Genomic DNA, 27,688 nt, shown 5'->3' with positions numbered 1-27,688 from the left:
CATACTTTATGTCACTGTGGTGCCACAGCCATGGATGGATATGGTCACTCTCTGAAACCATGTGTCCAAACAAACACTTAAACTAAACGTTTTTGCTTCTCAGGTCTTAACCATGAGGAGTTTGATTGATACATTGTTACTAAATACCTGCAAAGAAGCAATTTAAGGGAGATAGGGTAAATGTTTTGAGTGGATACAGCTGTTAGTGGCAGGGCAGGCAAGGCAGTAGGAGCAGAAGGTAGTGTTCACGGACAGTCACAGAAGCAGAGGTAAGTAAGTACGGAAGCTATTCCGACTCCTCCCTTTCCCCTTTGTATTCAGTCCGAATCCAATAGTTCTGTTTATCTACCTCATGTTTATAATCTTTTTTTTCTCTTTCTTTTGTCTGTTATCTCTATGTTGTTAGTAACCACCCAAGTAATATTTTCAACACTGTAGTTTTTGGCTTGAGGATTTCCACTTATTCTTTTTTGTATTTTCTGTTTGGAGTTGAGATTTCGTTATGTGCATAGTTTTCTTTATTTCATTTAGCACAATGATAATAGGTGTGCTGAAGGTCTTGTCTGTAATCCTAGCAGCTGGGCATCTTAGGGCGTGCATTCTTTTTCCTTAGGCAGAGATCCTAATTATTTATTAGAAACTGTGACTGGTATGCTGTGTAGATTTGCTTTTCTTTGTTCTACTTAAGGAGGTGATTAACCAGATTAGACCCCTTCTTTGAGCATTCTGTCACCTGATGTGGGTGACAGCTCAGATCACTATTAAAACCAGGACTCCCCGGAGTCTGCCCTGCACATCTGTGATTCCAGAGCCTACAAGGATTTGGATGATGTTTCTACACATGATTTAGTTTCTCCTTCCCTTTGAGCAGATTCTTTCCTACTCTCTCAGCTCTGAGTGCTCTTGGCTCTATCTCTGGTTCCTTAGCAAGATGGATGTGAGGTCAGCATCAGAATCAGATCATCCCTCGTCACACTGGGATGGCAACCTTGAAAAGTAGGGAACTTCAAGAGGGCTGGAGAGAAGTTCAGTGGTAGAGAGCTTGCCTACTGTGGGCAGTGTTACGAAATATAATATGGTAGCAAGGTTGGATGGGTACCTGACAGGCCCGTGCCACCTGAGAGAAATCAGGCCATGCAACAAACTTGGTATAAAGGGAGTTTATGGGGGGAAGTCAGGCCCTGTTGAAGTGGTAGAGACAGACAGACAGGAGCAGAGTCATAAGGGCAGAGAAGGGATGTAAGGTAGAGAAAGACAGAAAGGGGAGAAAAAGAGACTGGCTAGGAACACGTGGGGACAGAGGGGGAAGTGAGGTGGTGGGCAGTTCTTTTACACACTGCCTGCACCTGGTGGCATGTAACGGTGGCAGATGATGACATAAGTTGTTTTTAGGTCCCTTAGTAGATAGGAACTTAATGGAATTGCCTGTAAGCCACCAGGCAGGGCTTTCAGACCCCCCAGCACCTCAGATGAAGACAGCACCTGAACAAAACAACACCTGAGGATTCAACCGACATTCCACTCCCAAATGTGTATGTGTTCATTCAGTCCCCATAGACTCAGCCTTGTCAGTTCGGGTCATTCTCTGTCTGGAGTCTCTCATGTTGTTGGTAAATGAGCAGGTGTTTAAGAATTTTCTGTGTCTTACTTGAAGAGGGATATAGTTCATTTACATCAAATATATCAGTAATACATTTGCATTCAATGCAGTTATCTTACGATTTGCTTCCTATTTCCCTACTTGTTCTGGGCTTGGTCTTTTTCTAGTGTCCTGGTTTCTATCCATTTAAGTGTTTCATTCTCCCACTCCAAAAGCTTGTTAGTTATATTCTCTGCATATTCTTCTTGTAAGTAATAGAAATGACAAACTCAACCTTAACTTACTAACCCCATGCAAATACCGCCACTTATCTTCTAGACACGGGAATATATAGCATTTCAATTCCAGTTATTTTTCTCCTGGTTGTGCGCCCTTGCTGGCAGGCATTTTAATTCTATACCTTTAATAATTCCAGACATTATCATCATTGTTTCCTACCCAGTGCTCAATATTTACTCATACATTTACCGGTTCTGGGGACAGTTATAATTTTTTCCACCCATGAACCCTCAGCTAGAGACAATTGAAGTGTCGGACGGGAGTGAGAAATTCTCTCCAGTTTCAGATTTGGTTGTCTGAATTTTTAATTGTATTGTCACTTTGGAACTATACATTTTTAAAGTATAAAGTTCTGGGTTGGCAGGCGTTTTTATTTGACATGCTGAAAATGTCATTTCATTGTGTCCTGCTTCCACTGTTTCTGATGAAAAGGTAGCTGTACGTCCTAACTTTCTGCTGCTGGAAACCAATTTGATTTCTCTCCTTGACTTTATCATCATCACTATTATTTTGAAACAGGATCTTGCTATGTAGCCCAGATTGGCCTTGCACACATGGTCCTCTGAGGTCCTGGGACTGTAGCATATGCCACCATGCCTGTCTTCTTTTAAAATTTACAGGACAATTTTTACTTGTACTTTGATTTCAAGAAGTCTCTTATGATGCAGTTAAGGATTGGTTTTTGTTTGTTTGCTTTATTCGTTCTTCTTAGGGGTCCGAGTAATCCTGACTTTGCACCTTGATTTATTTCTTCAATATTGAAATAATATTGGCTATTTTTAACTACATAGTATATGTGTTTCTTTGTCCCTTTCAAATCCCTCTGAGAGTCCAGTTACCTGTATATGACACCCTTCCTGTGCCTGTCTGAGTTAGGGTTTCTATTGCTGGGGGGGAAATGCTATGACCCAAAGCAACGTGGGGGCAGAAAAGGATTGATTTTACTTCACAGATTAGGATCCATTGTTGAGGGAGGTCAGGACAAGATCTCCAGGAAGGAATCTGGAGGTAGGACTCGAGGCAGAGGCCATGAAGGAACACTGTTTACTGCTTCATGGTTTACTCCACCTGATTTGTTATAGAGCACAGACCCACCAGCCCAGGGGCCACACTACCCACAATGAACTGGGCCCTCCCCCACCTATCTCTAATTAAGAACATGCAGTAAAGACTTGCCCACGAGCTGGTCTTATGGAGGCATTTTCAGTGAAGAGTCCCCTCCCCAAAGTACTCTAGCTTCCATCAAGTTGACATAAAACCAGCCCACACAGTCTCCCAAATGCTTCTTGCTCTCACCTATTTTTCCACAAGTTTGTCTCCCTGGCTCTTTTTTCCGATGTTTTCCAGTTCCCAGTTTTCCACTCACTGGGTCTAATTTGCTTACACACCTCATTCATTTCCTGCAGTTTTAGCTACTGTATTTTTAAAAGTTTCTTTTCTCGTGTGTGTATGTGTGTGTGTGTGTGTGTGTGTGTGTGTATGTGTGTGTGTGTGTGTGTGTGTGTGTGTTAGTTAGTATGTGCGCGAGAGGATAGTGCCTGTAGCATCTAGAAGAGTGTGTCAGATCCCCTGGAGCTCAAGTCGTTGGTGTCTGGGAGCCTGATGTGGGCCCCCAAGAATCCTACTCTTGTTCTCTGCAAGAGCAGTTAATTTTCTTAACCACTGAGCCATCTCTCTGGGCTCAGTCATTTTCTATTGTTCTGGTTTCTATCTATTTAAGTGTTTTGTTCTCCTACGCCAATAGCTTGTTAGTTATATTCTCTGTATATTCTTTTTGTAAGTAATAGAAATGATAACATCGCTCTTAACAAAAACACCCGAAGTATATACCTCTACCATTCTTCCAGCCATGGGAGTATAGAACACTCAAAATCTAATTATTTCCTCCTGGTTTTGTGCTCTTGCTGGTATGTACTGTGTGTTTTAGTGATAAAATTTCTGCTTTATTTTTTAGGTTTCCAGACTTTGGTAAACATTTTACATCTTTAAACTTTTTTTTTTGTGAACACAGTAACAATAATTTCTTCAAACGTTTTACACAATAATCCTAGAATGAAAATCTACTGTGGTCTCTCTAGTTTTTTTTCTCCCTTGTCTTTTGGTCAAGCCATTTCCAACTGTAACAAGAGGTAGTAAGGGCCAGATTAAACTCTCAGCAACAGATTGAACATTTATAAAATTATAAACAAGATGAAGGCATTGTTTTTTTCAGACAGATGTCACTTTTGCTTCTAGCTGGCAGCTGGGTGAAGGATAGGAATGGTAATTCAGTCGTTGAGTTTGAACTGAAGATGAGCTTGTCCCTTGTGAAGGCCACGCTGTCTCATAATCAATGCTGTTTCCATGTTTCCCTCCATTGGGGTCACAACTGAACACCTCACATGTTTCCCGGCTGCCTCCTCCCTGAGGAGCTACAAACTGTACCCTGTAGTAGGTGGAAGCGCTATTCAGCTCCTCAGCTCCTCAGCTCCTCAGCTCCTCAGCTGTGGCATTCAGAATTGTCAGCATCCTTGCAGAGGACATGGACACCAAAGTTTGTATTCCTTGCAAAGCCTGAGAACGTGCTAGTCCTTGCTTCTGCTTTCAGAGAGAGTGCATTGTGGTGACTACCAGTCGGGGTGTTTAAGGCAAGGGAGAGGAACTACTGCTCTGTCTGCCCTGAGACTTCAGTTGTATCTCACTAGTGTGACCTTCCGTGCCCCACACCTACTTAGGACTTATTCAACAATCTGTAACAGGCTTGGAGGAGACGGCTCTGTGGGAACGTTTTAATTCTCAGACTCCTGGAAGCCATTCTTCATCATAAGGTCAGGTCTGGAAAAGCATTTTGCAACAGTGAGAGAGAGGGCCTAGAGCGACTCCTATTTTCTGTGGTATTGGGGTGAGGTGAAGTTAGGTAATTTAGAAACTGACATTTTGACCTCAGTTCGCGATTCAACTATGTTGGAGTTGTGGGTTAAAGAGAGTGTATACTGGGGTGGCCCAGCCCGTTAAGTGACATAACAGATGTCAGGCACCTCTTTTATTCCTGGCTCACTGTGGGGCTCAGTAAGGGTTTGTCAGGAGGATGAGAGTTCATCATGGTAATACCTATAGCTTCTCAGCTGCCGACCTGCTGTACTGAGACTCTTGTGAGTTATACAGATTCAACATCCCGCAAGTATTATATGGGAGAAAGGAATTACAAACTGCTCATGTATTAGCAACGTGGTAGCCTTAGTTCTCCAGCAACCTGCATTTCAGAGAAGGAGCAATGCAAACATCTGCTTACCAAGGAATCTCTCCTGTGTTTTAATGATGTATTAAACACCCACTTACCAAGTATCTATGAGTGTTGGTTGCAGCAGATGGATCCTGGCACAGGTGCTAGAAAACACCCTGTCACTGCTGGTCACTGTTGGTTCTCTGTGGGGTAGGAAGGACATGGCATCTATCTTTTAGGGGCCTCCTGCCCTCAGTCATGTGCGGTTATTGTGACCAAATCATGGTGTGATAAGTATCATGGCAGATGGGTGAGAAGACTTGTGGGGAGGGGACCCCAATTGAAAGGCTATCACATACATTTTAGGCTCTTAGTCACTTGGGTTATGAAGGCCCGGGAAGGTATGTGGAGTGTATCTAGGGTTCATGGGACAGTTTTCTTTTTCCTCCAGCAGAGAATGAAAGACCGATGATTCCAGACCCTCATCAGGACCCATGGCTTTTAGATTTGCTGAGCAGAAAGTAGAATCTACTTGTTTTGATTTGCATTTTTGGATTGCTAGAGCGGCTGAGCATTGTTACATAATTGCTACCGCCTGCTTGTTGCTACTTTTGTGAGTCAGCTGTCCCTTTCCTGACCTATTCTTAATTAGGATGCTCGCCTTTTTCATTTTTGTCTTATTAGAAATTTTCAAATTTGAATAATAGCACGCATTCTTTTTATAGCATGCATTCCTTGTGTTTTAGTCTCAGTTTATTTTCTACTCTATATTTATTATGCTTTTTAACATGTACTTTAACTTTTTATTCTTTGTAAATTTCATATCATGTACCCCCAACCCAATAATCTCCTCATTTCTTCATATCTGCCCTTCACCCTTGAAACTTGCTTCCCAGAAGAAAAGAAAAAAAAATCATCTCATCATGGAAGCTACATTGTGTCACAGTGTGTCACACAGCGTACCCTTTTGTTCACACATCTCTGCTTGCAAGTGTTCATTGCAATGAGTCATTGGTCTGGACTGAGGCTTCTGACTTCTGCTACTCTGTCAATCCTGGATCCTCACAGATTCCTCTCAGATACCCTGTTGTCACCCTGTGCTGTAGAGATCTTGCAGCTTTGGATCTGTGGGAATGGCTCCTTGACACTCTCCAGCAATTCATAGATGGGGTAGATGCTGGGGTGGGCCAGCTCAAAGCCCTGAATCTGGGTCTTAGGGGTAGCTGAGTGGGTCAGCCTGCCAGCTCTCCCATACCCATAGCACCAGAGATAGCTCTCCAACACTGTGCCCAGCTAGCTCACCCAGTGCTGTAGCTGGCAAGGGGTAGGGCCAGCTCTTCACTCCTCTCATGCTCTCATGGTCAGTTCACCCAACCCTATGCCGTCAGGGCCAGCTCCACTGTCGTGCCCAAGGTGGTGCAGTGCCCACTCTCCTGAGTGCTGCAGCCAGTGAGAGGCAGGGCCAGCGCTTCCACCTGAGCAGGTGGCAAGGGGTGAGGATGGAAGGACACCTCTCCCTTTCCCATGCCACAGCTTGGCAGACAAGGGGAGGGCCAGCTATCCCACGCTCATGCCCTTCTTACTATAGCCTTACTATTGAATTTTGATAATGTTTTCTTTCTGGGTTTCAGTTTGTAAGTTTCTGCTTTGTTCTTATTTGGTTTGGTTTTAGAGTTAGGGTCTCAAACCGGACTGAAACTCACAATCTCTCCTATCTATCTCCCAAGGGTTTTAAGATTACAGGTGTGAGATACCATTTCTAGATAATTTTTAGAGATGTATGTATGTATGTGTGTATGTATGTATGTGTCTATGTACGTACATATGTATGTGTGTATGTGTGTATATATGTGTGTATGTAAATGTATATGTGTATGTATGTATATGTGTGTATGTATGTATGTATGTGTATATATGTATGTGTCTATGTACGTGCATATGTATGTGTGTGTATGTGTGTATATGTGTATGTATGTATATGTGTGTATGTATGTATGTATGTATGTGTGTATATATGTATGTGTCTATGTACGTGCATATGTATGTGTGTATGTATATATGTATGTATGTATATGTGTGTATGTATGTATGTATGTGTGCATCTGCATGAGTGTATTTGCATTATGTGTGTAGGAGCCTGAGGAGGTCAGGAGAGAGCATCAGGTTCCCCTGGAACTGGAGTCAGGTAGTTGTGAGCCACAGTGTAGGTGCTGGACCTTGAGTCCTCACAAGAGCAAGAAGCGCTCTTAATGACAGAGACATCCTCCAGCCCCACGTGGGCTCTGGGATCTGAACTCAGGTCCTCCTTACTGAGCCACCTCTGATTTTTTTAATATTATTTTTTTAGCAAAAACCTGGGAACTTAAATGCTGCATTCGTCTATATTATTTTTCAACATTATCATTGTATTTCCCAGCACAGAGGGAAGGAGCCAGAAAGGGCTGAATTCTTGAAGGAAGGGCACCAAGAGATGCTCAAAAGGGTACTTAATATAGCTAGAATTAATTAGGTTATATATATGGAGCTGACTTAATTTTTCTTTACATATTCAACCAATTATGCAAGTGTTATTATTGAAAACATCACTCCCTTTCATTCTTTTCATAGTGCCTTTTGAAATCAGGCAATTTTATTAAAAATTTTCAATTTTAATAAAATCCAACAATGTATTTTATGGGTCATACATTTATTATTAATATTACTCTTCATAGAAATAGGCAGAATAATGATATACGTGAAGCATATAATTCATGAACAACATTTTTGTAAAACTAAGTATCAAATAATCTCTACAAACTCATAAACATGAACAATCGGGGCTGAATTCCTGGCAGAAGGAAGGACTTGGCTGGGGAAAGTGGGTGCAGACAGTTGACATCACATGGGCTCAAGAGCTGGGAAAGTGGGTGCAGACAGATGACAGATTACATCATATGGCCACAAGAGCTGAGGACCCCAAACACTGTCTTCAGCATTTACCCAAACATAGCCACAGCCACTCACCCCAGGAAAGCTCACTACTGATTTAAGAACCAAGAGTTCTACAGCGAAGGGGTAGACATTGAAGGCATAAGAAAATTAAGAAGAAACTGTAGTCTAACATTCCGAAATTATATAGAAGGAATTGGGAAAAAAATTTTAAAGTAATAAATAAAAACATGAATCCAAACAAGAAAGGCACAGGTTAGATAACAGATGCGAGTGACTAGGAGAGGTGGAAATGTAAAAACTGAGAAATGAAGATCTAAGTGGAAGAAATATGAGGATGAGGTGTCCCATGAAAAGGGGACCATGTCCTGTATGGTCATGAACTCACTGAAGCTCTGGTGACAGAAACAAGATCAAGCCACTAAGATCAGTTGGTCCAGTCCCAATAGGGACCACTAATTGGAATCAATGGGGGTTGGAAAAAATAACAGAAGAGGAGGTCATGAAGAGAGGAGAGGTGTGTCAGGGTGAGGCAGAGAAGGAGAGGGTAAATGAAGGTAGATGTGATCAGGATACATTGCTTACGTGTAAGAAATTTTTACGGGATAAATTAAAGGTATTTAATCTGTTTTTAAAAAGAAAACATTGCCTGGTAAGTAGAAGTGAGAAAAGAAGGGAATAGTTTTGAAAAGGTTTGAAAGGATAGATGAGGAATGTAGGCAAGGGAGATCCATAGCAATCCACTGTATAATGTATATCCATATACAGAGAATAGCCACCTACCTCTTGTGCATCCAATGTATACAGCATACATGCAAATATTAAAAGTGAAGTTTCTAAAACCAGAGAAATCTCATTAAAAATTAGTGCAAAAATTAGTGTGAAGAATATTAATATATGTAGTGGCTAATAGCTCCATTTTGATTTCCCTCTCAGTGGGTGATCGGGCCTCCAGCACCCACCAGAGCTCTCTAGATTCATGAATGAAAGACACACACACCCACACCCCCCCCCCACACACACACACGAACTAATTTTGATATGCATTGACTAGCTCAATGGTTGGGCATTTCTACACCTCCCCGTGGCTAGCACATACTCCCCTCTGGTATTCATCTTCTAAATTTATATTTTGTCTTTGCTGTTCTGTTACCGTCTGGGCAGCCCTCCCCCATCATAGGGCTGCTTTTCCTTCTACCTGTATTGCTGGATGATGTCTCTCCTGCAGCTCTCTCTGCCTTGGAGTCATGGTGACTGACTGGTTCTTCTCCTCCCTCAGTTCCCTGCCTTTGCAATCTAAAAGTCCCGCCTCTACCTCCCTGCCCAGCCATTGGCTGTACAGCAATTCTTCATAACCAATCAAAGGCACTGGAAGGGCAGCTGTTGGAAGCTGGAACTAAGACAACACGTTAGAACCATTTCCCAACAAATATATATTCAAGTAAAACAGTTGTAACGTAAACAAATCATTTGGGAATCCAGAAAAAAAAAAAAAACACCCAAATAATGTATAAGGGAAAGAAAACTAGATTGACATCAGACCATGGTAACGATGTTTTAAGGCACAGACAGTGGAGAAACATGTATGTAATGTTGTAGAAGAGTGAGGCAGTTATTCACTCTCTAGCCAAACCGAAAATCAAGTACAAAACTGCAGATAAGACACTTGGATAAGCGTCCTCTGATTCTTTCTTGGCATGTCATTCCATAGTGCCCCAGCTTCTCAGGGAAGCTGGCTGGAATGTGGTGTGTTGCCTCCTCTGCCAGCTCTCATGGAGTCAGGTACACATAAGCACACCTGCTCGCGTGTCACCATGGAATCCTGTTACCTGAATTGAGATTGTTTATATTCCTGCTTTAAGGCAGCCATCTGCCAGTCCAACAAGAGTTGATACAATCCATTCTCCACAAAGAGGATGCATGGTCTGTTCTCCTCCTGGGAGATAGACATCAACAGAGCTTGCTCTTTTTCTTTCTTTTTTTTTAATTAGATATTTTCTTCATTTACATTTCAAATACTATCCCAAGGGTTCCCCTGTACCCTCTCCCTGCTCTGCTCCCCAACCCCCCAACCCACCCACTCCTGCTTCCTGGTCCTGGCATTCCCCTGTTCTGGGGCATATGATCTTCGAAAGACCAAGGGCCTCTCCTCTCATTGATGGCCGACTAGGCCCTTTCTATTACCAACAAGAGAATAGTCTTAGCCGGGCAGTGGTGGCGCACACCTTTAATCCCAGCACTTGGGAGGCAGAGGCAGGCAGATTTCTGAGTTCGAGGCCAGCCTGGTCTACAGAGTGAGTGAGTGCCAGGACATCCAGGACTACACAGAGAAACCCTGGAGAGAGAGAGAGAGAGAGAGAGAGAGAGAGAGAGAGAGAGAGAGAGAGAATAGCCTTGTTAATGAGGAAAAAGTAAAGAAATGGGAAATTATTGGGTCACTGAGTAGAAATATCTGGAGGAGGACATAGCCACTAGCGAGGCTTTGATCTGGTGACTTGATGGACCTTGGGAAGGGTGTGGGGATCTTTCCCTTTCTCCACTTGCTTTCTATCCTCATGTGGTATCAATCCATAAGCAATATGACTTCTTTGGGAAGCAGTGAGTGTATATTTCTAAGTCAGCTGACTAGTGCTAACTGATGGCCATACCCAGGAAAATGAAATGCTTAGCTCTGCTTGTAAGTATCCACATGTCTTCTTTAGAGCCACAAAGATTCCCCAACAGAAACCAGTGGCCCTTGAGAAGATGGGGGGGGGGGGAAGAATGGTGATAAAGGGAGTTTTCATGTGTTGAATTTTATGAAAATGACATCTTGACCATTTCTGGAGATGGTCATTATTGATCCATTGCTTGAGGAGAATTGTGTAGATGGATACGCCTAGGGCAAAACTCCATTATTTTTGCTCTGTGGGAAATGAGCCTATTCCCATTCTCTTATATGTACTCATTCCTCTGCCTCTCCTCAGCCCCCCAACCCTGGTAAAGACATGATTGTCTGTGAAGTCAGTAACATTTCTAAGATCCATAATACTCATGCTATGGATTCAGGGTGTGCCCTTTGAGGAGCATGGAAACAGCAGTAGCTCCTTTCTGATCTCTGTCCTTCTGTCCTGGTTCAGTGGTCTGTCCACATCTCCACCACAACAATTAGCTAACTGCCAACCTAACAATGTTACACCCCTGTTTGCCTTAGCAAAGCCCAAGTTTCTTACTACAGTGGCTACCTGCACCCGGTCCATGGTATTACAGGAGATTAGAACTCAGCAGTTGTGAGCAAGTAGCTTGTGAGACAGTCTGGTTAGGTCGCCAGTACACACACACACACACACACACACACACACACACACACACAGGTGGTGGGGTAGACCAGGGGTGTTCTCAGTGCTAAATCCAAGAGATGTAAAGTCAAGTTCCTAGACACTGGGGCATTTTAATGCTATGTGTACTGACAGTGGGACCCCAGGCACATGGGAATAAGCAGGTGGGCAGACCTCAGAGCAGAGACAAAAGAGAGCCAGGCCCTCCCCACTGGCCCAGACAAAGGCATTTAGCCAGCCTGTTTTCCTGCCAAGAGATCTCAATGGATCCAAGCACGACTGGCTGCAAACTGGAACTAATTTAAAAGAGTAATGTACTTTGGTCAAACATAAAGTGGTCTTTTGGGACTCACTCACCCCTCCGCTGTACTTTGGGAGCGTTCTGAGTTTGTTTGTCCTCAATCAATGAGTGCATTCATCTGCACCCTGTTTCCAGTTCCTTGGGATTCTGGAAGATGGGGTTGGTGCTGTCATCATAGCCCTTCCTCAGCACCAGCGTCATCTGTAAATAGTCTGCTCCGTTGATGTCATTCCCACATCCTCCTCCCTACATCTTTTAAAATACTATAAGGAAGCAATGGGATAATGGGAATTGTCTCCTACTTTCACGTGACTAAGGCATGATGGGAGGTTGTCTTCCATCTGTGTTAGCTGAAAGAGAGGCTGCATACTGGGTTTTCATCCCTGGGCTCCTTCCCAGGAGAATTCCTGCAGAATGGCAGGGCGGGGTGGGGTGGGGGTGGGGGATTCTATCATTTTTTGCTAACTTTCCACAATTGTTGAGGATTTAGCTGTTCACTAAAGTTTTATGTCTTTAGGATGTGTACATGTGTAGAAATGTGGTTATTTTAGTTAAGCAAGAACATTTTCAAAAAAAAGTGGGCATTTGCATTTTGCAGATGATTCCACAAGGGTTGTTTTAAAATAGGACTCATTTCAATAAATTAATCTTTCCATGGGAACCAGCACTCCACACACACATCACCCCTGGTGTCCACATGGCCTGGCTGCAGGCTGTGGCTCACCCTGTTTGAGTGCAGAAAGGACGTATGGTTGGCTGCTCAGTGGGGAACCAGATGTGACCTAGAGTCCAGTGCTGTTTCAGGGTCACAGAGCTCCTTCTTGTGAGGTTATCTTGCAGCCAACCATGGGAGACGTTTCACTCTTGGTTCTCCAGGGCAGCCCTAACTTATCAATGCTAGCAATGAAGACAGAGGCAGCATGGGTAATTGAAATCCACAGGAAATCTCCAAGTTCATTTTTAGCAGATGGTTTCTTTCCCTGCCCATCAACTCTGTTTACCAGAGCTGCTGACCATGGAGCAAGATGGACTAATTTGCATTTTATCCCTCCATCTCTCCCCACTGCAGTTAGTGTTCAGAAGAAAGGAAATCGTCAGGGGTGGCTGGCAGGACAGATTAAGACCAAAAACGAATACTCAGGGTTTTCCACATTCTGAGGAATTGGATCTCAAGTAATGAGAAATGGACTGTTCTTTGCTTGTTCTTTGATATACGGTGTAATGTCACAAGCTTGAAGTCATCCAGCCATGTCTAGTAGCAGCTGTGTCTCTAATAAAAGGAAGGAAGTTGGTTGAGAGGTGTCACGTTTCACTCATTGCCTTGGACTTCCTGCTCTGTCCAGTTCAGACTGAGTTTGTTCTTTGGAATCATGGGATGAGCCTGTCTTCACACTCGGCCTAGAGATTCTGCATGAGAACGGTGGAACATGTGGGAGCTTTGTACCTCGATACTGATGTGTATGACGGACAGCTTTCTGACACATCACAGTACAGTTAGATGTACCTCTCCTCCTCGGAAGATAACTCGCTTAAGACTCCGCTGCTGGCCTGCCTTAGGCTCTTGTCATTTTGTGGGTTATCATTTAGACTTTTAGTTTTCATTCTAATGCATGATCAATATCAGGCTGGCTTCTTTCCACATGCAGTAAATAGCATGGCTGTACTTTATGATTTTTTTTTTCCATTGGATATTCATAGGGAAATGGCTCCTCCGTCAGACCATGCTGGACAAGTTTCTGATGTTCAACCAACATGGCATCTGGGTGACCTCAGTGTGTATATTTTTACTGCTCCAGGATTGAGGAGATTTTCTAGGATCCTGAAATGTAGCATCCTCTTCTTCCATCATTCGCCAAGACTCACCAGCAGCAACAACCTCAGTGGGAATAGAGAGGTGACATGCTGTGGTCGGTGCATCACATCCTCCTTTGCCTTGGCAGCTCCATCTCATGGGTGGGCTCTTGGTGGCAAATGTCCACACTGGACTGAGCAAGCTATGCTTCTAAAAGTCAGTATTTCTCAGCCAGATTTTTGCATCTCACTGATGATATATATATATATATATATATATATATATATATATATATATATATATATATATATATATCTCCCATCTAGAGCTCATTCTGGAACAAACTGAAGAATAAGTTAATCCATAATGAAGAGCACAGCTGTCCCATTGAGACAAGCTTAGATTTCAGTCTCAGATACACCCCTTTGGGTGAGTTGCCCACCCTTTCCTACGGCTTGTGAGACTGTTGTAATCATCTCATGAGATGATGCACGTGGAGAATCATCAGTCCCACCCCCACCCCTGTGTCTTATGGAGGAGGCAAAGAGCAGCCACACATCTCTAGCAAGGAATCTCAGCCAATTTTCTATTATTTTATTTTACCAAGTTCCAGAGAAACTATCTGTATCCTTAAAATGGTATTTTATCAAAAAAAAAAAAAGACTTGAGTGGGAAACAAAATAGTATATGTAGAATATTTATATAGTGTTGAATCCCTACCTTGTCTTTGCATAGAACCACCCACCTTCACTGAGAACATGTTGGTATTTGAGTCATCACAACATAGTTGTATGCTATATTTTTATTTATGCTTTGTTTTAAATGCATAGACATTTTATCTAAATGGTATTTTGAAGTAATTGCTCTTTTAAAGCCACCATGTTTTCATCTTTTAAGGCCATGTTTCCGTGTGTGTTTTGTTCATTTTGACTTGGCAGTCAAGGTCAGTTCATTTTGATAGCCGAGCAGTATCCTGTTTACCTACTGATAGATGTTAATGGATTGTGAATCAGGCTGTTTGTAAACGTTTTTATAGCTAACGCTGATTCTAACGATCTTGTAAATGCCTCTTGGTGTCCCCTAGAAGACTGGCTTAGAAGGCTAAGCTGTAGAAAGAGCACTTCTTAATCTTCAGTAGAAATCCCCAAACTGCTTTATCAAAGTGTCTGAACCAGTTTACATGACTGCCAACAATGCCCAGGCTTGGCTGTGGGGACTGCTGTCTGCCCGGGGGGTAGCTGCCTACTGTCTTAACCAGTCTGTGTATTGAAATGTGTGGGTGTAAACTTGTATCACATCATAGTTTAAAGTCTTCCTTATGCCTGGTTACTATGAAGGCGCGTACCTTGTTATGCTTGAGTTTCCATTCTTGGGGAAATTTTTTTTTTCAAATCTTTTGTCTGATATTCTTCTTGGTTGCCTTTTTATTTACATTTTTAAAACTTTTAATTATATATTCTAGCTACTAATATTTGTTGATTTTTCTCTATTTTAGGTTTTATCTTTCCAGGGACTACCTCCTTTGGTCTTTGTTATAGTTTTCAGTGACTAGAAATTATAATTTTAAAGTCAAATCACTTAATCTTCTTTCTATGATTATATCTTTTGATGAGAAGATATTTCTATATTTATGATCATGCAATAAAGCATACTATGAAATTAATTATGAAAATTAACACCTGAAGCATCTGGGCCTAAAACAAGAATGCTGGCCTAGCCTCCTTGATGTTGGCTCGCCTTCCCCCATGTATGTGGAAAAAAAATACTGGACCATAAAGAACGTGTGTTGGTCTTTGCTATAACTTAGGAATAGTGTGTTGCACAGATAACTTTTCAAGTCTCTTGCTCTTGCCTGAGTGATAGGCAGCAGGTGCTTTGGAAACATGCTATGGAAAAATCCACACCATACCTGCCATAATGGGTGGGTTGTGTGCATGTAACAGAGTTTGTGGGAGGGGCAGGACCTCTGTGACTGGCAAGTCAGCTCAGCAGAGTCTATCAACCCAGGGCCTCTCAACCCAGAGATAAAACATGCTGTTGTTAGGGACCTGCCCTTGGATTCTCTTCCTGCAGAGTTGGAGCCAGGAATTAATTCACGCAAAGAGGCTTCTTATATAAAAAGCAGATGCAGAACACATAGGCCAGAGATAGAAGTGAGAAGGGGATAGAACCATGGCCTCCACTGACCTCCCAGCCTCTGAGGTGTGCAGGTTATCAGAGGTGCCAGGAAGTACTGGAGAGCAAACAGCCACCTCAAAGCCAGCAAAGTGTTAGCGGCTCGTGTGATGGCAGAGCCGGCAGGAAGGCCATGGTTTGAGGGGACAGAAGGAAGTAGAGGGTATCTGGAGGTGATAAACATAGTTATCAAAAAGAGGTATTCAAGGTGAAATAGAGTTCCCAAGTTGAACTATGTCTTCCCAGGCTCATCATGGTATCCCACATGCATCAGTGCTGGGGCCTGCCTGGAAGCTGGAGAGTGGATGGGGTCCATTTAAAGAGCAGAGGCAGTACAAACTCTGTTCACCGAGAGCTCAGCATAAAGAATCACGTTGTCCTGAGGACCAGTGGTGGTCGGGGGTCATCCTGAGATGATTAAGTGCTATTAAACATGAGGGCCAACAGCAGGGCAGAATGAAAGGCTAAACAAGCTGCTGGCCCCGGGAGGTGGGAAGGGCGTTCATTCCTGGGTCTCAGCTTCCTTCTCATTGGAGCACAGCTGTAAAAGTCGATGCCACGTTGCTCACCAAGCCTCCAGGAGCAGAAACCACTGAGGGTTGTGCCAATCAGTGCCAGAGAAGGTAGCGTCATGAAAGGTGAATCCGCGGTGCTTTCTCTCGCACACCCATGCTGGACTTTAGGGTAGTGTGCTGGCATTGGCTCCTGTTGGAGGGAAGCCAAACCGTGTCTTTCCTCCCTGCCTCTTTTTTTATCTTGGTTACTGGTGGTGGATTTCCCCACTCAGTTTTTACCCTGTTGGAAGTTTACGCTCAGGGATATTTTGGTTTGTGTTGCTCTTGTTGAATCTCCGCTCTTGTCTGTTCAGGGAGTGGGCAAGCCCAATGTTCGGTTTTCCTTGTCACTCACATGATCATGGTGACTTGGAATCCTGGCAGGATGGAAGGGCTCCACCCTAGGATGCCCCAGCCTTCCCTTCGTACACTGTAACATAGCCACTCTGAACACTGTGTCCCTTCCCCCCCAGGAGTGCCTTTGCCTTCCTGCCCATGAGTAGGCTGCTCCGTGACCAGAGTCTCCTCAACCTACACTCTCCTGTTCCTTTTTTCAGGGCTTGCCTGCCTTCAGGAATGCTTATTTAATCTCCCCCAAACCAGAGTTATCTCTTCTGTTTCAACTCTAAAGTCTAAGGGAGACTTTCTCTCAGGCAGAATTTTATACGCAGGCAGCTAACCTATCAAATAAAAAACAAGCAATGACGGTGGTGAAAGAGCTCACCACCCGTCAACCCTCATAGGAGGAGCAGTGCATTCCCAGGTGCAGAGTCAAGAGATCTCTCTTTTTATGCCAGTGTAGCCAAGCTCTATGGCCAAGTTGAGAATGCCCATTGGTAAAATCAGCAAATACTAAAAATAGGACTCTTTATTATCTTCCCCGGAGAACTGGAGCTGATGGCCCAGCTGACAAGCATGTAGTTATGGGTACATTCTCATCCACACATAAATGACTACATACAAGTGTCTAATGCAGCAAATGCTGTACAGTATGATTAAGCATGCACTGTAATCATTAGTTGACTGGGGAAGCCATGTGGTTGAAGTGGCCTTGAATTTTATCTCATCACCCTCTGGCCCCATCCTTCTCTCTCTCTGAGCAATCACATTTTGTGAGCTGCGGCCTTATGCCTGGTTTGGTGTCTCTGTCCCTGGCAGATGTGTTCAGTTCCTGTAGGCAGAGCTAACTTGCACACCTGCACATCTTCAGTTGCTCAAAGCTCACTCTTTAAAGTAGAGTCTTGGCTTGGCCACATAGGCATCTGCACTTGTGTGATGAATTACTGAGTTCTGAAACAGAGCCTTGCAAACTACTGCAGCTGTCCTTTGCTGCTTGGGATATCCCAAAGAGCCAGCAAGGACCAGTGCCAGGTTCTGTTGAGACAGCTGACCTCTTTTGGGTATTGAGGCCAAGGTCAGATGACTCAGAGCATAGACTACGAAAGACTGGACAAGAGATACGAAGTGAAGTGTGGGTCACAGCTAGAGGAACTGGTAAACTGAAGCACCCAAGCTGGAGGTCGAGTAACAGACCCGTGTAGGAACACAGTGAGAAGGAGCCAGAAGGAGACAAGTAAGGGACAGTTAGAGACCTGGACAGGACCTGGCTCTGTGTTCCTCTTATAGAGATTTAGTCTGCCTTCCTGCTGAGTTGGCTCAGGGAGAGGCCAAAGTGTAGATGTGACTGGTGACCTCTGGCTGAATGAGAAAGCTGTGATCTCTCCTGTCTTCAGACAGGAAGTAGTATCTTCTAGTGTGAGTGTCACCTTTGAAATGGTGCTGTCCATCAATGACTATTGTTTGGTCTCCTGTTAAGTCCTTACCTTAGCACAACGCCTGGGACAGAGAGGTAGGGTATGTTTGTAGTCATCATATTGTCTACTGCTAGATTTTAAACTGGCTGCCTCATGACTGAGGAAGACTGGCAGGCCACACGTCATGTGCCTGATCAGACTTGCCAAAGTATATAGGACAGCACATCAAATAGAGGCAAATTCTCTTCTTGTGGGGACATCTCAAGTCCTTCCTGCAGGTATCTGCCCATTAGTCTCTTGAGCCTCCCAAAGCTCTTTTTATTTTATCCCTTTGATACTCTATTTTTATTATATTTAAATTTTTGTTTATTTCCAGTGTGTGTGTGTGTGTGTGTGTGTGTGTGTGAGTGTGTGTGTGTATACCAACTTACAGTGAGTGCTACAGGTCACATGTGGGAGTCAGAGGACAACTTTGTGGAGGGAGTTGTCTCCTTCCGTCTGTATTTTAGTTTTAGGATCAGTCTCAGGTCATTAGGCTTGTGGGGGAGGGCTTTTACATGCAGAGCCTTCTCTTGGGTCTTTGTTCACTACTGGCCATATTTCCTCACAGTGAGGTCTAAAGTGAAAAAATCTACATGACAGAGAAAAGAATAGGGCACACTTTGGAGGGGGAGGTGCAGCTTGAGAGCGCAGAGTTAAGAATGGGGGTGGGGAGAAGAAATACTTTGGATCTTCCAAAACATAATTTATAATTATACCTGGAGTTTTTGTTGTTGTTATGTAGTTTTGGATTTTGAGACAGGATCCCATGTACCTCAGGCTGGTCAGGCCTAGGTAGCCAAGGATGGCCCTCAGTTGCTATGCCCATTTGGGTATTTCTAGACCCCAAGGCCTCATGTATCCTAGACTTCCACCAACTGGCTACATCCCAGCACAGACAGTTGTACTTTTGTTGTTATTTTTTACCGGGTCAAGCCTCCTCTAGCTCTGGGTTATTGCCACATCCTGGTCACATGAATTCTGATGCTCCTTCAGACAGACAAGAGGCCAAGATGGTGTATTTCAAGCAGGATAAGCTTTCAGGTAGCAAACGACCACAACCACTTAGAGAAAAACAAAACTGGATCTATAAAGGTGAGGCAAAGACCTTCGACCAAATTCACTTGGAGAAAAGTCATCTTTGGAAATCCAAGTAAAGTAATTAAAAGTGAAATATGCATTTGCTCTCCACTGCAGCCAGAGGCAAGGAGGTGGTGTGAGCTCATGACACCAAGGAGCTCCAGTCTCACTCAGAAAGCCTAGGCTAACCTCCTACGGTCCTGGTGTGGCATCCCTGTGTCCCCTTGAGGAATTCCACTGAGGTGGAGGTAGTATATACAGAACACTTGGGTGAGAAAATTAGCTGTTCTAATGCCAAAACCTATAAAAATAACAGTGTGGGTACAGAGGCAGCCTTGAATCAGCAGTTGTATCCTAGCATGTTCCATGGAATTTCAGAATATCAGTAGAGATTGTGATATAGTATAGCTATAATGATGATATCCCTAGTACATCGTAGGTGCTCAGTAAATAATCATCTAATTGTTTTTGCCAACAAAACAGCTCATGCTCATTATAAAAGTCTTGGGCCTGAAGAATAAAAGAACCCAAAGTTCTGCTACTTATCGTTGGAGATATAGCCTTATAGATATCCCCAGTGCATGCAGTGTATAGATTCTAATCACCAGGTAGGCTTGTATAGGATGGTTCCTAACTTGTCTCCAGGTCAGTAAGTTAGCATGATGTTCTCTACTGTGTGAGGAGGGATTTAGAGTCCGTGCTCTGAAGAGGTGACATTTCTCACATGCTGTCCTTTATTTAGCAGGTGTCTTCTGCAGAGGTGCGCATCGGGCCCATGAGACTGACACAGGACCCTATCCAGGTATGTCTCTATCCTTCCGGAAGGGCTTTGCTGTCGGGGCACATGGCTTATGAGTAGTGTTTGAGCAGTCTTCTGAATTAACAACAGTTAGCCATCTTTGCCCTCCACACACACACACACACACACACACACACACACACTCATGTATATATACATACATACCTACGTGTGTATGTTCTGTGTGTGTTTATCAGTATCATTCTTCAGAACTTGGATTGGATTCTGAGGGCCTAAATATCACCCTACTTTGAGTATAAAGTAATGAATAGAACTGCCCAGTAGATGGTGGGGAAGAGCAGCCCTACATCTTGCTGCCCACAGAGAGGGAGGAGGTGATGTGTGTTAAAGGGCGTGGCTTTACTGAGAGTCACAGCCCGGTGTGACTCTGACTGACCTCTTCAGCAGTATGAGTTGGTATGCACTGTTCCTTCCTGTGGATGAGATTTCCTTTCTCACTGAGAATTACCAGTGCAACAAAACCGCCTTGCACACTATCATAGAACACACTCTGCTTGTCGCGGATGCTCGGTGATGTCATCCAGTACTGTTGTTTAGGAGTGGAAATCATGTGGGTACAGTATTATGTAGGTAATTTTTTTGGTAAATCAATATTTTTGTTGATGAAGATGGCTGAACCATTCTCTTCGGTAGTTCACTAATAAAATGGCAGAGGGGGTGTAAGAGCCTGAGGAACAGGGGGTTTGCTGGGAGTGTGTCTCCTAGGACTATCAGAAGCTACACCGTATAATCTCACCAACAAGAACGAGGACAACAATAGGCGTGCCCAGGCGGCCTGGGGGATGCCCCTGAGGCCTCAACCCTACACAAGGAACTATGGATAACCAAGGAGTGCTGGGAGCCTGAGAGACTTCTCTGGGAAGAGAACATCAACTGGTTATCAGTGGTCAGCCCAGAAACACACATAATAAGTAACTGTAAGCAAGGGGTCAGGGAAACCCCCCAAGTGGGCCGATGGTAACTTTTGGAGGGGAATGGGACAGAGAGAACAGCAAAGGGTGGGGAGAGCCTTGCTAGTTCTTACATTTGTGGCAGAAGGGGGACAGTAAGCAGGAATTGGAAGTTAGAGTACGCGGGGGCTGGGTGGACTGTGGGCCAGAAGAGCCTGAGAGCTAGCGTGGGGACTTTGGTATGTACTGCGGGTGTGTGTTGGAGAAGTTAGCTGCCTGTGGGCTGAGAGGCAGGCAAGGGAAGCAATGGCTCTTCTCTACAGAGAGCTGCTTCACAAGGTTCTGAGCAGTGCTGGTTTTAGGCTTTTGTTTACCCACCAGCAATCCTCTGTTGACCCAGCCAGAGCCAAGCCTGAGCTGAGCCCAGACTGTCATTTACCACATTATCAGTGGCACTGTCCTTTGGCAGACTGGGTGCCCACTTGGGAACTAACAGTAATATGTGACAATAATTAATGAAAAAGAGAGGCCATGAGTTTGAAGGAGGGCAAGGTGAGTATATGGAAGGGTTTAGAGGGAGAAGGAAGGGATAAATAAGTGATTATATATAAATCTAAAAAAATAATTAAGTAGTAAAATAAATTAAAAATTAGATGATGAAAAGAAGAAAAAACCCAATGTCTCAGCTGCTCTTCTTATGAGGAGCCAGGGACCAAGGTCATTAGAAAATAGTTACTTATCAAACTTATAACAGTACATCTTTAAAACAATAAATGAGCCGAGCAGTGTTGGCACATGCCTTTAATCCCAGCACTTGGGAGGCAGAGGCAGGTGGATTTCTGAGTTCGAGGCCAGCCTGGTCTACAAAATGAGTTCCAGGACAGTCAGGGCTACACAGAGAAACCCTGTCTTGTAAAAAATAAAACCAATAAATACATAAATAAATACATAAATAAATAAATGCTGGATAGTGGTGGCACACGCCTTTAATCCCTGCACTAAGGAGGCAGAGGCAGGTGGATCTCTGTGAGTTCAATGCCAGCCTGGTCTACAGAGTGAGTTCTAGGACTACATAGAGGAACCCTGTCTCAAAAAACCAGAGAGAGAGAGACGGAGACAGAGAGACAAACACAAACACAGAGACAGACAGACAGACAGATGCTCTTCTTTTGTGTCCCCTGTGACTTTAAGCAAGTAGCACGTGCAGTGCTGGCCAGCTCTAGCACTGACCACTTAGTAGCTGTGCCTGCCTCAGTCCATTTCCCCCTGGACCTTCTTCAGCACAGAAGCTTAAAGGAAGGGAGGCCACAGCTTAAATCGTTTGCATGCAGCAGCCCTTGGCCCTGAGTCAGTGTGCTTCTGCTTCATAAAGGCCATAGCTTGTCGGTCCCTGGAAGCTTCTGCTGCCCTTGGGATGCCTGAAGGTGCAGGCACCCCACCCAGGGAGAAGATGACACCAAAAACTGAACTAGACATGTGCTACACGAGTTATGAGCGAAGGAAAAATAATGGTTTATAGTTGTTCGAAAGGAATGACAGATTTAGGGAAAAGAAAACAAAAGGAAGAGGCTTAGCTTGGGAAATTTTGATGAAAACAAATTTAGGAGCAAAGGGGAAAATAAACACCAGCCTCAGCTATTTGCATAGAATATGAGCGAGCGGAAAATTCCAGTAATCGTTTAAGGGCACACACTTTGAACTCCAGCTTTGAATCAAAGCAGAGATAAAGAAGGGGGCTGATATTGTGGGTTTCATCCCAAAGCCATTTCCACAATGCTTCCTGGGGGACAAATTCAGGCTTACGTCCATGTCATTCACTTCCATTTGCTCTGGGCTGCGTTGGCAATAAAGGCTCATGATAAGGATATATTGTTCTTCTAAGAATGTAATTTGCCAACCATAAACTATGTTACTCGCTTCTATCAAATATTAACATTATGCCCTGTTTGTTTCAGAGAACATTTCCCCTAGAAGCAACATTGCAGACACTGTTTAAACCTTTGGTTTATCCCCGTGTTTAACTCCCTTCCTTCCCTCTGAGCAGTGTAACAATCGTTATATATCCTTATATACTCTTCATCTATGTGTGTCCATTTGTAGGATTCATGCTCTCCTTGAATGTTTTAAAGTTTTATTCAAAAAAGTATATTGTAAGCATCTTTCTGAATCTTTTTCTCATCGTTAGGTGTCTTTTGATGATATACTGGGGAATTTCCTGCCAAATCTGAAGTCCTGGGTGGTTATTGTGACTTATTTCAAGTGTTCTGTGGTCTCACCCTTTCTCTTCGGTCGTATGATCCATTTTGAATTAGCCTTGCAGCGAGAGATAGGAACATTAGTTCAAAAACTCAGCAGTTTGCTGCTGCATTGTCTTGGCACCTTTGACAAACACTGGCCACCAGCCAGGAAGCTGAGAGATGGCGCATCAGCTCCTTGTGGTGGACCCAAGTTCAGTTCCCAGCACCCAGGCTGGGCAGCTCACAAGTATGCCTAACTCCAGCTGCAGGGCTGTGCAATGCCTCGGGCCTCTGCAGGTTCTCTATCCACATGCACACACCCACACCCAGACACACACTTTTCACAAGAAGTTTTCAAATTGTGAAGTGAGCCACTGTCACCAACTTGATTCTTCATTTTCCAGATGGTCAATGCCATCTATCTTGCTGAACTCTTGTATGAGCTCATACAATCCTCTTAAAATATTTATTTATTTGGCCGGAGAGTCTACAGGTGCCATGCTGTTGCATATGGAGGCTAGGGGACAATTTTAGGAGTTTCCCACTGTGTGGGTTCCAGGGATCAAACTTAGGCGGCAATCCCCCTTAGCTGCTAAACCATCTTGCAGCACCCATACGGTCTTTCCATTTTAATGGGGTCCTTGGGATTTTTAATGTGTAAAATCATGTGATCATTCTTCCTTTTCAAATCTGCAATTTTAAAATCTGCCTAACAAATTCGAGAACAAGACATGTTTCGTGTTTCCTCCTCCCCTGCCCCCAGATTGGAACCGTAGCTCAGCAGCAGAGCACTGGTTAAGCAGATGTGGCCCTGGGTTATCAGCACTGAGAAAAACAACTGGCTTTGTAAAGGAATTTTCATACCTTAACAAAGTTGCATCATTTTACATTTTTATAAGGCATGAGAGACTTCAGTTACTCCCAGAGCACTGCTGGGCATCTTTAATTCAGCTGCCTTAGTAGATGAGGGACTTAGACAACTGTCGTTGAGATTTATGTTTCTCTATGACCGATGAAAACCTTTGTCACTTGCTTTTTGGCTATTTTAGTATTTGTTTAAATACTGAAATATTTATTTCAGTTATTTGGTTAAATCTTCTATTCAGTTTTTAGACTGGGTTAATTTTTCAAAGATGTTGTGTTGAAGAATGTGTGTGTGTGTGTGTGTGTGTGTGTGTGTGGTGTAAGCATGTGTGCACATGTGTGTAGGTAGTCATACTTGTGCTTCTGCATGTGGAGGCCTCTGGTGTATGTCAGGTGTCTTCCTCTGCCAGTCCCCACCTTATGCTCTAGAACATAGCTCACCAGTTTGTCTAGACTGAGTGGGAGATGCATGCCTCCTTGCCACCCAGCCCCAGAGCTGTAGACCTGAGCTGCGGAGACTAGCTTCTACATGGGTGCTGAGGATACAACCTCAAGGCATCTATATTTTTACAAGCACTTTACCCACTGAGCCACCTCCCCAGACCCAAAAGAAATTCTTTATATGTAATTGTTACAAATTCTTCAACATTTAAAAAAAAATATCCCAGTTTGTGGCTCCTTCTTTCATTTTCATAACTCTTGGCTTTTGATGAGCCAAAGTTTTCATTCTGATAAGATTTTATATTATGCAATGCAGGCATACATATGTTATACATGCTAAGCAGTCAAATTTTGTCACAACATCTCAAGCTACATTGTATTTCTGTCCTTTCCAATATGATCTATCCTTTGCAACATTAAGCTACTATTTTGTAGCTGCTTCTCCAGAACTGAAAACAGTGGTCTAGAACTTTGAATTGATTGTATTTGATATACTTAAAATGAAACAAAAATATCCCTGTGTCTTAGTTTTTGTTTTAAGTCTGTGAGCAGACACCAGGGCCAGGACAAGTCTTACAAAGGACAACATTTAATTGGGGCTGGCTTACAGGTTCAGAGGTTCAGTCCATTATCATCAAGGTGGGAGCGTGGCAGCATCCAGGCAGGCATGGCGCAGGAGGAGGTGGGAGTTCCACATCTTCATCTGAAGGCTGCTAGCAGAATACTGACTTCCAAGCAGCTAGGATGAGGATCTTAAAGCCCACACCCACGCCTACTCTAAAAAGGCTACACCTACTCCAACAGGGCCACAACTTCTAATAGTGCCACTCCCTGGGCTGAGTGTAACACGAACCATCACACCTTGATTAGTACTTAGTCTTTCAAATATAATAAACACAGTTCACATAGTGTGAACTTATGGTCCAGAGAAAGGACTGGAATGTTATCCCTGCAGCTGCATACCCAGGATATTCAGAGATACACATAGGCAAGAGCATGTACAGGGTCTGGCTACGCACATCACTCCCTCACAAAGTGCTTGCTACTCATGTATGGGGACCTGTGCTCCGATCCCCAGGACCCACACACAAAGCTGAGTATAGTGACGTGTGCTAACATCCCAGCATAAGCATGGTGACGTATGCCTAACAACATCCCAGCATAAGTGGGGTAGACAGAAGAATTCTGGAGCTTACTGGAATTCCAGTCTAGCAGAACTATAGAGCTTTAGGTTCAGGGAAATACCTTTTCTAAAAAAACATAAATAACCAAAGCTGGAGAGGGCTAGTCAGATGGTCAGTAGATGGCAAATGCCTGCTGCCAAGGCTGACAAACCAGAGCTTGATTTTCAGAACACATACAGAGAAGAGAGTATTAATACCTAGTGGTTGTCCTCTGACTGTCACGAGAGTCATGGTACATACAGGTGTGTGCAAATACATACACACACACACACACACACACACACACACATACACATACACACACTAAGTAAATAAATACTGATTTTAAAAAAATTAAGGGGAGCTGAATTGAAGAAGATACTCAAACACTGACCTCTGCTTTTCCTGTTCACACTTCCTAACACACACATAGAAACACATATGCTTGCACACACACACACACACACACACACACACACACACGTCTCTCTGAGTGAGGGGGAGACATAAAAGTTATTTTTAAAGCCTTAAAAGCATATAAAGGATTAAGACTCTGAGTCTCTACTGTGTACAAGCCTCGATGCACCAGGTCAGGAAATGGCAGGATGCTCTCTGTCCACACACAGAGGTTCAAAGCCTGGGCCGCAGAGGCGTGGCTAGCTGGCCATGGATCCTGTGTCTGCTACTAATTCTGTAAGTGTCTCAGAAACACAAAGCTATGTCCCAGGGCTCTCATTTTGGTTTTTTTCACATCCCTTGTAGGGAAATATTTATTCTGTGTCTTCACTACAACGTCAAGAATATTGATTAGGTGCATCAGACAAGCTTGCGAGGAAGTGGCGAGATAAGCGGCGAGATAAGAATATTTCCTATGTGCTTGCTTTGGGAGAGCATTTGTGAGTTCACCAAGGGGAACCGGCATGTAGATGTGAGGCTGAGACAATCCACACAATGCTGCTAGGTGCACAGGGAGGGCAGAATGTGCTAGAAGGCCACACTGGGCTGTGCAATACATCTCTCCCCTGTGAGTGGATGCGACTCACCAACAAAGTTGTCGTTTTTCAATCTTGGCTAGAAAATAAAACGTAGCAGGATTATTATGAAGCAGTAAATTCATATCAGTGTGGCACTGTCTGGAAAGCAAGCATCTCTTCTCTATCAATGCCTGGAGCATGCTTATTTCCCCAGTGTGTAGAATCTATGTGCCTCTGCTTAGAGCCGGGACTTGCCAATGAGCTTGAACTAAATCCCCATAGCAGGGGCCTAACTTTTTCCTAGCAAGACATATTCCTCAAAAAGTACTCTTCTCTGTTTATATGGGAACACATTTTTCTAGAGCCATTAAATATTGGGTTTATTTTTGTAGAACATGATTTTAATATTTTCAACTGTTAATATTCAACAAACAGAATAATTATTTGAGATATATTTCGTTGTTATGTCTCTTTTTATTTCTGATTTTGTTAATTTGGATACTGTCTCTGTGCCCTCTGCTTAGTCTGGCTAAGGGTTTATCTATCTTGTTGGTTTTTCTCAAAGAACCAGCTCCTGGTTTTGTTGATTCTTTGTGTAATTATTTTTGTTTCTATTTGGTTGATTTCAGCCCTGAGTTTGATTATTTCCTGCCGTCTACTCCTCTTGGGTGTATTTGCTTCTTTTTGTTCTAGAGCTTTCAGGTGTGCTGTCAAGCTGCTAGTATATGCTCTCTCCAGTTTCTTTTTCTTCTTCTTTTTTTGGTGTTTTTCAAGACAGGGTTTCTCTATGTAGCCCTGGCTGTGCTGGAACTCACTTTGTAGACCAGGCTAGCCTCAAACCCAGAAATCCACCTGCCTCTGCCTCCCAAGTGCTGGGATTAAAGGCATGCACCCTCACCGCCCGGCTCTAGTTTCTTTTTGAAGGCACTCAGAGCTGAGTTTCCCTCTTATCACTACTTTCATTGTGTCCCATAAGTTTTGGTACGATGTGTCTTCATTTTCATTAAATTCTAAAGTCTTTAATTTCTTTCTTTATTTCTTCCTTGACCGAGTTATCATGGAGTAGAGTATTGCTAGGGTTATTTTGTTTTGTTTTGTTTTGTTTTGTTTTTTGAGACAGTGTCTCTGTCGCCTAGGCTGCGCCTGAAATCTACTGTGCAGCCTAGAGTAGCCCGACCTCAGAAGCACTGAGATTGCAAGCATGAGCCGCCATGCTTGGCTTATGTTGGGCTCTGTATGTCAGAGAGCACACGGCCTCATGGCTGACTGCCACGTAGC

The 27,688-nt window shown here is 43.6% G+C and overlaps 1 protein-coding gene across 6 annotated transcripts in view; it reads left to right on the top strand.

Moving 5' to 3' along the window:
* Positions 1-27,688, top strand: part of Pde8b (phosphodiesterase 8B) — a 232,254-nt gene that overhangs the window by 115,931 nt on the left and 88,635 nt on the right. For 4 of the 6 annotated variants that reach the window (XM_029543891.1, XM_021208708.2, XM_021208706.2 and 1 more), the window contains exon 2: positions 19,764-19,823. In XM_029543891.1, the coding sequence (XP_029399751.1) occupies positions 19,764-19,823 (60 nt within the window). The remainder of the gene's footprint in view (positions 1-19,763; positions 19,824-27,688) is intronic. The other 2 variants (XM_021208709.1, XM_021208703.2) reach the window with 1 other exon arrangement.

The sequence above is a fragment of the Mus pahari genome, chromosome 11 (genome assembly GCF_900095145.1).
Source record: "Mus pahari chromosome 11, PAHARI_EIJ_v1.1, whole genome shotgun sequence".
In the NCBI taxonomy this organism is placed as follows: Eukaryota; Metazoa; Chordata; class Mammalia; order Rodentia; family Muridae; genus Mus; species Mus pahari.
The sequence above is the reverse complement of the archived record's forward strand: the minus strand, read 5'-3'. Positions and strand labels throughout refer to the sequence as shown.